General features: G+C 39.2%; 1 protein-coding gene across 1 annotated transcript in view; it reads left to right on the top strand.

Moving 5' to 3' along the window:
• EPSTI1 (epithelial stromal interaction 1) overlaps nt 1-13940 on the top strand; it is an 80023-nt gene that overhangs the window by 31560 nt on the left and 34523 nt on the right. Inside the window, exon 7 of the mRNA XM_087813732.1 lies at nt 11884-11977. Within this exon, the coding sequence (XP_087669858.1) occupies nt 11884-11977 (94 nt within the window). The remainder of the gene's footprint in view (nt 1-11883; nt 11978-13940) is intronic.

Genomic DNA, 13940 nt, shown 5'->3' with positions numbered 1-13940 from the left:
GTATAGTGCTTGGAGAGTGAAGGGAAACAAAGTGTGAAGGAACTCCAAGCAGGCTAGCAGAGGAAGAAGTGAGAGAGAGATCAGCTGACTCGGGCCCTTGGGCCCTTGCTTCCAAGGATAGAGCCCAAGAACTTCTGACACATGACCATTTATTAAGTAGGCCCTGGGGCCCAAAGAGTGCTCTTGGTAAGCATACTATACCTGAGGAATATGTGCCCCCCCCCACGAACACAAGCTATGTTTATCTCTTCTGTGTGAGCTCTAAGATCTTTACTGAAAAAAAGTAGCACAAAAGGAACTCTGGTCAAACAAATAATGAATCCAAGAAAGAGGAGAAGATAACATACCAGAACAATGACAGTGACAAAAATGACAGTGACAATTATGGTCAAATATATGATTGTTTTATTTTTTCTTTTTAAAAAAAGTAACAATCAACATTAAGGTCAAATTATATATGTACAAATAGGATATCTAAAATAAAATCCTTAGGAGAAAAAAATACAACAAATGGAAATTTGGTCATTACAACAATGGTGGAAAAGGGGTGGATGCTTTATAAGCAACAGTCAGCAATCACATAAAAGGTATATAGGCCAGATTTCCTTGTTAAAAGAAAGCTCTTAGAGTGCATAAAAAAAAAAAAAAAATCTAGCTATGTGCATAGAAAATAAAAATCTGGATATATGCTGTTACAGGAGATATCTGTAAAACAAAATAGTTGAAAATAAAGGTATGGAAAATATATCCATAAGTACTAACAAAAGGAGGCAGATGTAGCAATATTAATAAGACAAAATCAAGATGAAAGCATTCAACAGGATAAAGAATATTTTATGCAGATAAAATATATAATCCAAAAGGTTATGTGAATTTTAAATGTTTATCAATATGGATTTGAAATATATAAAACAAAACTGCTAAGTCTGTAAGATAGATTATAGATTGGCTAGATTTTTCTTTTATTTAACTAATTCTCCATAGAAATTAATAGATGGAGTGAATCAAAAGACTACATAAGGACTCGATTATTTGAATAACAATGACTTGGCATGATTATGTAGGCGTAGTTATAAAGTGTGGTGATCAGTATGTGAAAATACGTATTCTTTACAAATACTGACTTAACTACCATTGGCCATGACTAAATCTTCAGGCTCTCATTAAATTCCAGAAATAACCCCAAGTCCTAGAAAGTCACCATTCCTAAGAAAAATGTAATAAAATTAGATATTAAGCAATAAGAAATTTTAAAGTCTATCCACTTAAAATATTTTTTGAATTATCTTTTAAAATGAACATTAGGGTAAAAAAGTTGAAACCAAAAATTAAATTACAAATTACTTTGATATAAAAGAATATAAAATTAAAAATATCTCATGTTAAAATGATAGAATGTGGCTATAAAATGATTTAGAAAATGTAGATATTTAAAAGCATTTAGTATAAGTGGAAATAAAAGAACTAAACATTTCACTAAGATAGAATTATAACCATAAAATAAATACAAATAAAGAGAAGGAAGGAATAAATACAGAACAAATTTTAAGATGATGAAATAGAAAAGAAAAATTTATCTATAAATTAAACCAGGGCTTTTTGTTTGTTTGTTTTGAAAATTCTGATAAAATAGACAAATTTTGATTTGTCTGAGGAAGGAATAAAGAAAAATTCCAAGGGCAAAAAGGAAGTATAACCAAGATTCTGGAAGAAAAAAAATACTATCTTCATTTCTAACTGTTTAACTAGGAAATATGAGTGAAAAAATTTTTTTCCTGGGAAAATACATGCAACTAGACTTGAAGTCTGATTAGAATAAAAACTATAAATGGAAGAGAATGTGTAATTTGATCTTACCTAAGAAATTTAGTAGGCCCAGTTGATTTTATCAGTGAGTTTCACCAAACCTTCAAGGAAGGTAATAGATTTTGTTTGAAATGATAGATAAGGCAGCTTTTCCAGTGAAGTCTGGAACAGGATGAAACGAGTGCTCGCTCTTACTGACCCTGAGTTTTAGATAATTAGAGACAGTTTCTATTTCTAACAAAGAAATGAAGAACTGCATATTAGAAAAGAAGAAATAAGTGCCTCTGGTTGTCTATCTAAAACCATCCCAAGGGGATCAACTAAAAAAATATTAAACCTAATACAAATAATTCAACTAACATGAATGAATCTCAAATTGTATTAACACATTTCTGTCTTTCCTATACACCATCAAAAGTCCATTATGAAATATAATTGAAAGAAAAATTTTATTTGCAATAATCATCCACACTGTAAGACTGATACATAGATGTACATAAAAAGTAAAATACCTAAAAGATGAAAATAAATGTAGACCATCTATTTACTATAAAGGGGGGAAAAATCAAATCAAGGATGATATCTCGCCTCTTGTTAATATACATGGTGTCCCAAAAACATGTATACACACTCTAACAGCAGATAGCTCAATTGATGTTTCTTTCTTTTCAACCAGACTAAGCTTAGAATATAGGAAATTCATCCTAAAATGCTACTGGAAGTTTGAAAACACAGTTGAAGTACAAACACTGCCTTTATAATTATTCAAAGTTTGTATACGTTTTTTGGGGACACCCTATATAAATTAAACAGGACTTCTTGTGGAATTTGATAAACCAATTTTACAGAGAAAATATTCAAAAATAGACAAACTTGAAAATGAAATATTGAAGATACATGAGAGAGGCTTGTTTGGCTAGGTATTACGTACAATATAAAGATATGATAAAGTGTTGTTGGCATTGTAATAAATAAATAGATCTATTGAATGGGAGAGAGTCTACAAATAGACCTGTGAATATACGGGAATTTAGTATTTAGGACTTTAGCTATTGATAAAAGTATTTTTTTCAGATCAGTTTCAAAAGGACTGGCAATTTGACAAATCCTATTGAGTCAACACAATTAAATGTAATGAAGAAGGCAAAGAAACTTCTTTCTAAGCCTTATATATAACTCAGAAACCATAAGGAAAAATACAGATTTGACTACAGAAAAAAATGTATGTTAGATGTTACAGTGAACAAGGTTACAAGTAAGTGATAGGTTAGGAGAAAATATTCACCTCAAAAGTAATGGACAAAGGCTCAATTTCAGAGAACTGTTACAAATTAACAGGAAAAAAACAACTCTAGAAAAATTGGCAAAGGGCTTACACAAGCAGTTAAGAGAGAGGAAATATAAATCAATAAAAATAGCCTAATTATCAGAGAAACACAAATTTTTAATTTTTTTACCCTGTCAAAATACACATGTATTGATAATATTTAGCATTAGGAAATGCGCTTTCATTTATTCAACAATGAGCAGCTGGCATGTGGTTAGCACTGCATTAGCTTAGTGGGTTCTAGGCATGTGTTGTAAATAGAGAAAATATGGCTCCATGATCAAATGTGGAAATTCCGATAATAAACAAGCTGACAAAGAAATATATGGCATAACAGACTGTAATAATCCCTATGACAAAGCATGTGGTAGAGACAGTGATCTCCACCCGTGATCAAGAATAACGGGCCTGGGAGGGAGGACCTCCTTAGCGTGGCAGGCCAGTCAACTCCGACAGTGGCATTTGAACTAAAGATAGAGGAAGGGAAGGAACCAGCCCTGCTGAGAGCCGGGGCAGAGAGCGCCAGGCGGAGGGACTGGCACACAGTGTGTTTCATAAGCTCAAAGAAAGCTGGTGTATGTGGGTTGAAGTGAAAAGAGAAACCATGAAGGTGACAAGATAGGCAGGAGTCAGACATTATTCAGGCCGTGGCACGGGGTGAACCTGGGTTTTATTCAAGCCACCAGCATGAGCCTTCAGAAGCTTTTCATTCTTTTTAAAGAAGTGACTGCCCTGTCTTGCTGTGCTGAGAATAGGTTTGAGGGGACAGACATGTACAGGCACAACTTGTTTTACTGTGCTTCGCTGTATTGCACTTCACATATATTGCATTTTCATCAACATCCAGGCAGATCCTCCACCAGCAAAAAGATTACAACTTGCTGAAGGATCAGATGATGGTCAGCATTTTTTAGGAATAAAGTTTTTTTAAAATTAAAAAAAAAAGCCTTTATATTCATTTCAGACAGAGAAAGGGAGAGGGAGAGAGACAGAAACATCAATGATGAGAGTCACTGATCGGCTGCCTCCTGCACACCCCCTGCTGGGGATGGTGCCTGCAACCCGGGCGTGTGTCCTGACCGGGAATCCAACTGCGATCTCCTGGATCATAGGTTGATGCTCAACTGCTGAGCTACATCAGCTGGGCAGGGATAAAATATTTTTTAATCCAGGTATGCACAGTTTTAATTTTTTTAATCCTCACTCTAAGATATGTTTTATGGATTTTTAGAGAGAGAGGAAGGGGGAGAGAGGGAGAGAAAGACAAACAAACATCGATGTGCGAGAGAAACATCATCGATTGGCCCCCATACTCGCCCCTGTCTGGGATCTAACCCACAACCTAGGTATGTGCCCTGACCAGGAATCAAAGCCACAGCCTTTGGTGCATGGGACGATGCTCCAACCAACTGAGCCCTGGGCCAGGGCTGCACCTTTTTTTAGACACAATGTTATTGCACACTTAATATACTGCAGTATAGTGTAAACATAACGTTTATAAGCACTGATAAACCAAAAACGTTTGTGTCACTCACTTGATTGCGGTGGTCTGGAACCAAACCCATACTATCTCTGAGGTACGCCTGCGGAACGTTGCTGCAGAAGTCAGGTGGGGGGGGGTAGTGCAGGTTAGAGTAATGTCAATGCAGAGAGGAGAAATCCAGCAGTCTCTCCTTATCTGAGCTCTTGCTTTCTGCAGTTTCAGTTACCGGTGGTGAACCAAAATTCCAGAAATAAACAATTCGTACGTTTTAAATTGCTCACGGATCTGAGTAGCATGATGGAATCTGGCACGGTCCTGCTCAGCTCTGCCTCGGGCGTGACTCATCCCCTCGTCCAGTTGCGCTCAGGCTGATTGTGCCGCCTGCCCGTTAGTCACTCAGAGCTGCTTAGGCTATCAGAGAGAGACCACATTCACATAACTGGTATTACAGTATATGTTATAATCGTTCTATTTTATTATTAGTTATTGTTAATCTTTTACTTTGCCCAATTTCTGAGTTAAACTCTATCGTAGGTATGTATGTGTAGGAAAAAACATGGTGTGTGTGAAGCTGATACCATCCATGCTTTCAGGCTTCCACTGGGGATCTTGGAATATCCCCTGTGGACAAGGGGGGCTACTGTGTATGTTGTATGGAAAGTCACAAAGACATTTTGGGGGCTCAGGAAGAAGGGAGAATCATGGATGCTCCCAAGTTTCTGAGCTTCGGACTTGATGTATAATGGTGCCATGTGCTGAGATGAGGACTCTTAGAAGAGGTTCAAGGTTTAGGAAGAAAAATATCAAAAGTTTGCCCTGGCTGGTGTGGCTCAGTTGGTTGGGTGTCATCCTGTGCACCAGAAGGTTGTTGGTTCGATTCCCGGTCATGGGGATGTAAAGTACATATTGTATAGTATTTACAATATTATTGACTATAGGGAATATAGTCAATAATATTATAAATACTATGTATGGTGCCAGATGGGTGCTACATCACTATATTGTATACATGAAACTAATATAATATTGTATATCAGCTATAATTGAAAAAATTTTAAAAATATTTTAAAAAGAAAAGAGTTGTGGATTTGAGAGGCCCACCAAGTGCATAGGAGCTTTTTCAGTTAGAGTTTAGATAGGCATGAGCAACTGAGGGGTGGGGTAAGGGTGTGGTGTCCTGGAAATCAAGACAAATGTGTTTCCAAAAGGAGAGAGAGTCAGTGGCTGCTGAAAGGTCAAGTGAGAGGAAGACCAGTGGATATGGCTCTCAGGATGTCATTTGTGATCCTGACAGGAATAACTTGGGTATGATGGTGGGGATGGAGCCTGATTAGAACAGACTCAGGAGTATATGGAGATATGGAGATAGAGAAGGCATTTATCAACATCTCTTAAGTAACCTGAAGAGGTGAGCAATGAAATGAGGCAATGACTGGGTGGGGCTGTGGGATCAAGGGAGAGTTTTCTTTTCCTTTTCTTTTTTATTGACTCGATTGGGGTGAAACTGGTTAATAAAATTACATAGATCTCAGGTTTATAATTCTATAATACATTATCTGTATATTGTATTGTGTGTCCACCACCCAAAGTCAAGAAGGGAGAGTTTTCTTAAACTGGGCATGCCTGATGCTGATAGAAATAATTCAGTAAAGGAGGTGGCTGAACAGAATGGGAATGACAGAAAAAATAAAGTCCTTGAAAATATATATAGGGTGTCCCCCCCAGATGTGTACATACACTTTGAATAATTATAAAGGCAGTGTTCACTAAATTATATTTCATTTTCAAAATCGAGCTATCAGCTGTTAAAGTGTGTATACTTTTTTTGGGACCCCCTGTATGTGGATAGGTTACTGAGTATATACAATCAATGGATTAGCTAATGATTAAAAAGAGTTTACTTCCCCTGTTATAAGTGAGGAAGTACTACTTTTTATTTGTGTTTTTAAAAGAGAATGGATGCAGGTATAGGGAGACTTGAAGACTTGGTTTGGGGGAAGATAAAAGACTTACGCTTTCTCTGTTCTCACTGAAGTATGAGGAGATTGTCAGCTGAGAGTAAGCTGTCAGATGGAACAGATAAGATATTGAGTAGAATTCATAAGTGAAATGGAATAGAATTACCGGGTGAAGCTGGAGTTCATGAATTTTATGTGATAACAATCTACCCCAGTACTCCTCCACCCACCTTCATACCTACCATGCCAAACATCTGTTATGTTATTTCCCCTAAGTCTGATTTATTTGCTCTGGTGCAGACCCAGAGAAGGCAGATGGCTGACTTTATCTGGTTTGGGTTTTTCCAGGCAAATATGATTGAGGGAGAGAACTGAAGGCATTGGTAAAGGAAAGATGGTGAGAATGGACCACAGTATCTAAGCTGTACAATGAGTCAAAAAAGGTGGGAGCTAATGGCAAAAAAGAGGAGGAAATAATGGTTTGGAAAATTGTGGTAGTGAGGTGTTTGTGCAAAGAACATGGAATGATAGAAAGTTCTGTCCAAGAGAAGGATTTGTCATTTCATAGTTTGCAGGGAGGACGTTTGTAAAAACTATGTTATGACCCTAGGCGTGTGGCCCAGGCAAAGTGAAGAGCTTTGGAGGTGAGGAAATAGCCTGGGGCTGGAAGGCGGGAGGAGACGGAGCGCATCCCTCTTGAGGGCTGTGGTCAAGATGGGGAGGAGGGTCTTCAACCAATGAAAGGGGGCTGTCATCTTCCAGAAGGCTGGGAGATGACAGTGACAGAGAGGGGAAGAGGGTGGTGCATCCTGATTTTAGAGAGAGAGGAAGGGAGAGGGAGACAGAGGGAGAAACATCGATGTGAGAGAGAAACATCGAACAGTTGCCTCCTCTATGCACCCCAACCAGGAATTGAACCCACAACCTGGTTATGTGCCCTGACCAGGGATCACACCAGCGACCTTTCAGTACATGGGATGATGCTCAACCAACTGAGCCACACTGGCCAGGGCCTGGCCTTGACATTTAATTTACTAGCTGTATTGTATGATTTTGAGCATAATAATAGTACCCTCACAAGGTTGTCATGAAGTTAATATATATAATGTGATTACAACAGGGCTTGACACATAATAAGCACTATGTAAGTCCTAAGCTATTATTGTTGTTGTTTTTGTTATTAGTAGTAATTGGGCTTCTTCCTCTGTGAAGTGTGTTTCTACCTTTTGCCCACTTTTCTGCTGGATTGTCTTTTTCTAATTGATTTATTAGAACTTAATATATTTTTCACATTAATCATTTTATTTTTCTTTGGTTATAAATATATTTTTGGGTTATCTTTTCATCTTATAGTGTCTCACCATTTTTTTGTGTATTAACACACACACATATATTATGTGTGTATATATATACACACACACACAGTTATAAACTATAAATGAAATGATATTCTTTAGTGTTTGAAATAAATATGAAATATGATATACCTTCTATCTCTTACTATTAGCTGATATACATCAACCAGTATAGCAGCTGTTTCTGAGGCCCCTCTTCAATACTAGAAACCAACCTTGCTTCTCTTTTCCTTTTTTAAAATGACTATAAAGAATATGTAATTAAGAAATACACAAGCCTGGAAAGGCAGAAATAAAATCATCTGGTCACAAACAGGTGGCCTTTGGGGCCACATTTGACCTACAGAGGTTTGTTGTTGTTGTTGTTTGCCAGCACAGTGTTGGCCCAGTGTTTCAAAAATTTTTGAATTAGTTGGCAACCTATTTCACATTAAAGGTTGTTAGCATTTTTATTATACCTACACAAACTAGTACATCTGTCAATGCTGGCCTGTGTCCCCATGGGGCAGTGACGGCCTGGAGCTGAGTAGCAGATGACCCCTTTGTAGGGAAGATCAGATGTTTGTTTGTCAGAATCCTCTCTACTCTGTCTGATCTCTTCAACACTAACCTGAGTGGCAGTTGTCATTTATCCTTGAGTCTGAGCTCCTGTGCCCTCAGTCCAGGCCCACTTCACTCATTCATATTACCCGGCTGCACCCTGCAGACATCTGACTCATTTGAGACCAGAGAAGGTAAAACTACCCCATGTACTCCCAGCAAGACAAAAAGTACCAGGGTTTGTAACTGGTATTTTTTCCTAATTATGACTGTTTAACTTTAAAATATGTAGCTTAACATTTTTATTAGAATGTTTTTATGTGCCCAGTCATGATGCAAAGTTGGTAGATAAACAGACTAGGTAGAGAAGCGTGTTTAGCCCTAAGTGTGATGAGTGGCAGGTGCCTGACTCATAAGCTCCTAAAGGTCTAAGTTAATGTTTTGGTCCTTTCTTGAATACTAAAACCCTAGTGTTCTTTTCTAACTATAAAAAAGATAGCCTTATAGGAAATGTCTTTTGTAATTCTGTGCTATTCAAATGAGCCAACAAGCACACATTTCACTCTCTGTGCCCTTTTCTGTATTTTTTGCCTTTTCAAAGAGGTCAGTTTTTGATTTTTATTGACAAATCTTCATTAAGAGATTTTAAATATGCCATCATGTCGATTATAACAAGCCATGTTCCTTTTCTCCCTTGACTTTCTCACAATGCAGCTTTTCTTCCCAAACCCCCACCTGTTCTCAAATTAGACAAGATTAATATTATTATTAATTGAGAGTAATACAGTTAGTGGTTTTGGGATACATTTTATGCTTTGAACCTAGTCCTAGATCTGACAAGAGGACAGTGCAAGGATGACTAGGCTCTTTCCTACTTCCCCCCCTCCCCACTGAGGTTCTGAAACAGCAAAGATGCCCAGATAAATTCTTGAGAATTTTTTTTTCTATTTGTCCTCAACAAACCTTAGCCTCTTCTTGTATACTTTTGTAATCACCTAAATTAAGAAATGATTCTCTTGTGTAGATTATTTTATGTTGAATTATTCAAGTAGGGTAGTAGCTGTAATAAACAGACCTCAAAATATAGAATAGCTTGGGTACTATACTTTTTTCTTGCTCATTTAAGACATGGGTGAACAGGTTTGAGAGGAGGCCCCACTGCTCAGATATTCAGGCAGCAAAACCAATATAGGCTCTCCCATCTTCAATATATGACTTTAAAGTTTGTGCTGGGGATTGTCCCTTTGCCAGGCAGCCAGAAGGAGAAAAATGTATGGAGCTGCATGAATGGGAAGTTTATAATTAGCTGATCCTGGAAGTGGTGGCGTACATCACTTCCTTTACATTCCATTGGTCAAGACTCCACCACCTGACAACATTGTACTAATAGTAGAAAAATATCAGTTCGCTTGGTAACTTGGAACTTGTCTTGTTTGTATAGTTAATAACTTGGGAGTAATCCACATTCTCCATAGGCTGCCACTCGCATTGCTGTGACAGTCCTGTGGCCCTGTCATTATAATTTAATCTTGTGGCACAAGTGGAGCAGTGACATTGGCACAGGGGCCATGCTGGCGGTTAGCTACTCAGCCAGCTTTGTGCTGGAATTGGCAGGTAAGAAGGAACCATCAGAACACAGTGCAGGACTGCCAGTCAACTTGACTTGATGTTTCACCCTTGCTTGTCATGGTATTTCTTTTCCGCTGCTTTGTCTTATGGTTTGCACTCAGCTAAGGATATTCAGGAAGCTCACCCAAACTTCTGGCAACTCTCTTCTCTTTATACTTTTGACTGATGACTTCATAAAGCCCGAGACACTGGGGCAGCCTCCAGACTCTGAGACTTCATTAGTCTCCTTGTCTATTCTTGGCAAGATAAGCAATCCTAGACAAATGGAAAGGCTGCTTGTCTCAACTGCTGAAGCCTTATGTTTCTCTGGGTTATGTACATCATTGAACTTTTAGCTCTTCCTTTCCCAGCTCAAGCTTCTGACCTTGTTCAAATGCCATGTTCTCCTTAAGTAATTATTTGAAGTGATGTTGGCATCTCTGTTTAATTTCTAATTCCTTGTTTTGATTTTCACCCCACTGGATATCATTTATTTTTACCAGGCCACTTGTGTTTCCCTTGATGCCCATGCCCTAAGTGCTTGATGAATTGGATCTTAGCGTTAGACCTAAAATATTAGGGGAAGGCAGAGGGATGCCAGGAGGAAGGAAGCCGATGGGGAGCAGGCTGCAAGGGCCCAGTGCAACATAAATCGAGCCTCAAGGAGGCATTTGGTTGTTAATGGGGAACAGAAGGGTAACCAATCCCACAGAAAACGTGGGGAAAGGACAAAGGAATATAAGTAAATCGATGGTAGGCAGAATGGGGCAGTTATAGAAGTAAGGGCCAGGAAACAATTCCAGCGTTCCAGGCTTGACACACGAGAGGCGAAATCAGAGTGATGTTTCTTTTTTCCATCACCATTTATCCTCTCTACGCCCTCTTCTACCTCCACCCATCCCCCGCCACCCCTGTAATCACCACTCCGTTGTCCATGTCTATGAGTTTTCTTTTCTTTTTTGCTCAATCTGCACCCCCCCAAGTTGTCTCCCTGCTCTCTATCTCTGAGTCTGTCTCTATTTTCTTGGTAGTTAAGTTTGTTTATTAAATTCCACATATGGTACTTGTCTTTCTCTGACTGGCTATATTCACTTCCTGTAGTGTGCTCCAGGTCCATCCATGCTGTCAAAAGACCTCTTACTAACTCTGAGGACATGTCTAGGCCAGTCTTTCATGTCAGAAATGCAGACCTGAACCACAGTACTTCTTACAATCAAATGCAAGTGTGTGTATGTGTGCCTGTGTCTGGAAGCAGAGCATCCTTTCTGCTTTCAGAATCCCAAAGAGGTCCATGATCCATAAATGGCCAAGAGTTACTGGATTAGAGGGTCAGTGTATCCTGAAAGTAGTCAAAACCATGAAGGAAATGAGATGACCAGGAGAAAGAAGGTGAAGGGCCTAATGCAAAACCAGTGTGGAATGAGATGTTGTGGGGGACTACTGTTTCATTCTATAGTGAAGTCTGAGTGTCAAGCTTAAAATGTTCAAATATGAAATTAGGGCCCCATATTGTAGAAGCTGAGAGAGCACTTATTTCCATGTCAAAGTACATGAAGTAGAAAAATAAAATCATAGGTTCACATTCCACAAACCTAGACATACTTTTCAAACTGATATTCTTCAGGAATGCAGTTTTATAACAGCATTTTGTTTTGATTTTCTACTCCACTCAAACTAACCTTTTGTTCTACCTGTGACACTTTTAGGCATCACCCAATACAAGCCTGGGCTAGTTTCCACAGGCACAATAAATAATGACATTTCTGTTTTTATGAAGGCACTAACACCAATTTGTGTTCCTGCTAGCAAAACTGCCGAGTTCTTGAGCAGACTGGAGACAAATCTGCCACATAGAAGTACCCGTCAAATTGCTTGCCATGACCCACAGTCTTCAACTTGGGTAAGTAAGTGGAATACCAGGCAGAGTGCTGTGTGGCATTTTAAAAAGAGGTGCTTATTGAGTGAAGATTAAGGACATAGAGTGACCTGCACAACATAGAAAATCAGAACCAAAGGCAGATGGCCTAACCTGAAACTTCAGTTGTTGCCTTAGCTGTGAAACAATACTTGCGCTTATTACCTATATAATGGACACCTGGACTAAATACACATCAGCCTCAGAAAAGCCTTTGATCTCAGCCAGTCATCCAACCATCTGCCCATCCCTCAATTTATTTTTTATTTATAGGTCTACTGAGGGCATACGGTTTCTGCCTAGAAGGACCTTAGTCAAGTAAAGGACGAAACCATAGTTATAAGGCAAAGTAGTTAGTGCAGAAAATATAGCAATTGGAAAGCTGCAGTTTAAAAGATGAGTCAATACAGTGAAGGGAGTCACTTTAGGTGTCAAATGAAATGAATCAAAACACAGAAGCAAGAATTAAGGTATAGTGTCAAGAAAAAGCAAGGCTATGCTAGGGAAGAAGTGTTGTGTGTGGCTGCATTCTCCAAGAGTGCACGTTCCCAAGAGTGCAGTCTAGGAAGCTGGAGAGGTAGGCAGGAGCCCTGAGGAGAGTTTCTCAGCAGGGTCAACCTGGGTGGGATAGGTCATTGCGTGGGCTGTCTTGGATACTGCAGAATGTTCAGCATTCCTGATCCCAAGGAACAACATGCTAGTAGCATCCCCCAGACATTGAGACACCCAGAAATGCCCCACACAGGAAGCTGGTGGCATTCCTGGTGGACCACCACTGCAGAAATCTGTATGTCACATTGGAGAACTTGGACCTCATTCTGTGAGGACTGAAGGTCATGAAAAGCTTTAAACAGGGAAGGTTCAAGGTCAGATTTGTACTTTAGCTGGATCCCACTGAACCATGTGAAGGTGGATCTGAGGGAATAGCGAGGCAGATAGGCCTCTGAGGCCCTTTTCTGTTAGTCCAGGTGAGGGGTGATGAGGACTCGAAATCGGGTGGTGGGTGAGAGGACAGGTCAGACAATTGCTTAGCAGGTGAAATTGGCAGGGCTTGCTTATTGACTGGCTAATTGGGGACAATAAAGTAAGTGTAATTAAGGATGAGCCTGGGAAGGGGTTGTAGTTCAAAGAAAAGATGGGTTTGAGTTTTAAAAAGTCAGTGTTCCAAGATTTGAGCAGGTAAACAATAAATTGGTAGAGAAACCTGATCTTCATCTTCTTCCCCCACCCCCTTCTCCTTAGTGACCACATGTTAAAAATGTCAGGAAGACATTATGACACTCCTTGGGAAAAGGTCCTTTTACTCTTACTTACAAGCCTTTAAGTGTTTGTTTATTTTTTTCCTGCTGCTAATGTGATGTTCCAAAGTCCAGATCTGCTCGTGTGGGTTCCTCAAGTGATGTCAAATCTGTCATCTTTCTCCCCTCATTGCAGGGCTCTGGAGGAAAGGGTTAAGAAGCTGTAGGTAGTAGAGTTAAATCAGGTGTTGGGACAGTCTTTGATATCTGTCCAGACATGCTGTGGCAGTGAGGGAGGGGAGGGAAAACAGGAGTTGGATAGCCTTACCAACTGGGTGTTTGGCTGCCAGGATGGTCTTGATTTCAGAGCTTCCTGACGCCTATGGTTTGAAACACCTGGCAGAACTGCGCGCTTGTTCTGTTGATTTTGGCTCGATTCTTCAATTTAACAAGATCATCCTGAATTTTAATACTATCGTCGAAAGCAGTAGTAATGTCTCCCAGAGCTGCATGTTTTGTGGGTTGATGAGTGCATTAGTCACACAGTCCTGTTATTAACAGAAAGTATGGAGCAGATTGGACCCAGGATGGTTCCTTATGAACTGCATTTAATAGCTACTCTGATTTTGACACCAAACTATTAACAATTTGTTGCTGTTCAATATATTTAACTGACTTTTTGCCCAAATTATATTCTTCTCATTCTGTCT

This window comes from Miniopterus natalensis, chromosome 2 (assembly GCF_054644295.1).
Source record: "Miniopterus natalensis isolate mMinNat1 chromosome 2, mMinNat1.hap1, whole genome shotgun sequence".
Taxonomy (NCBI): domain Eukaryota; kingdom Metazoa; phylum Chordata; class Mammalia; order Chiroptera; family Miniopteridae; genus Miniopterus; species Miniopterus natalensis.
This window is presented reverse-complemented; position numbering and strand designations above follow the sequence as displayed.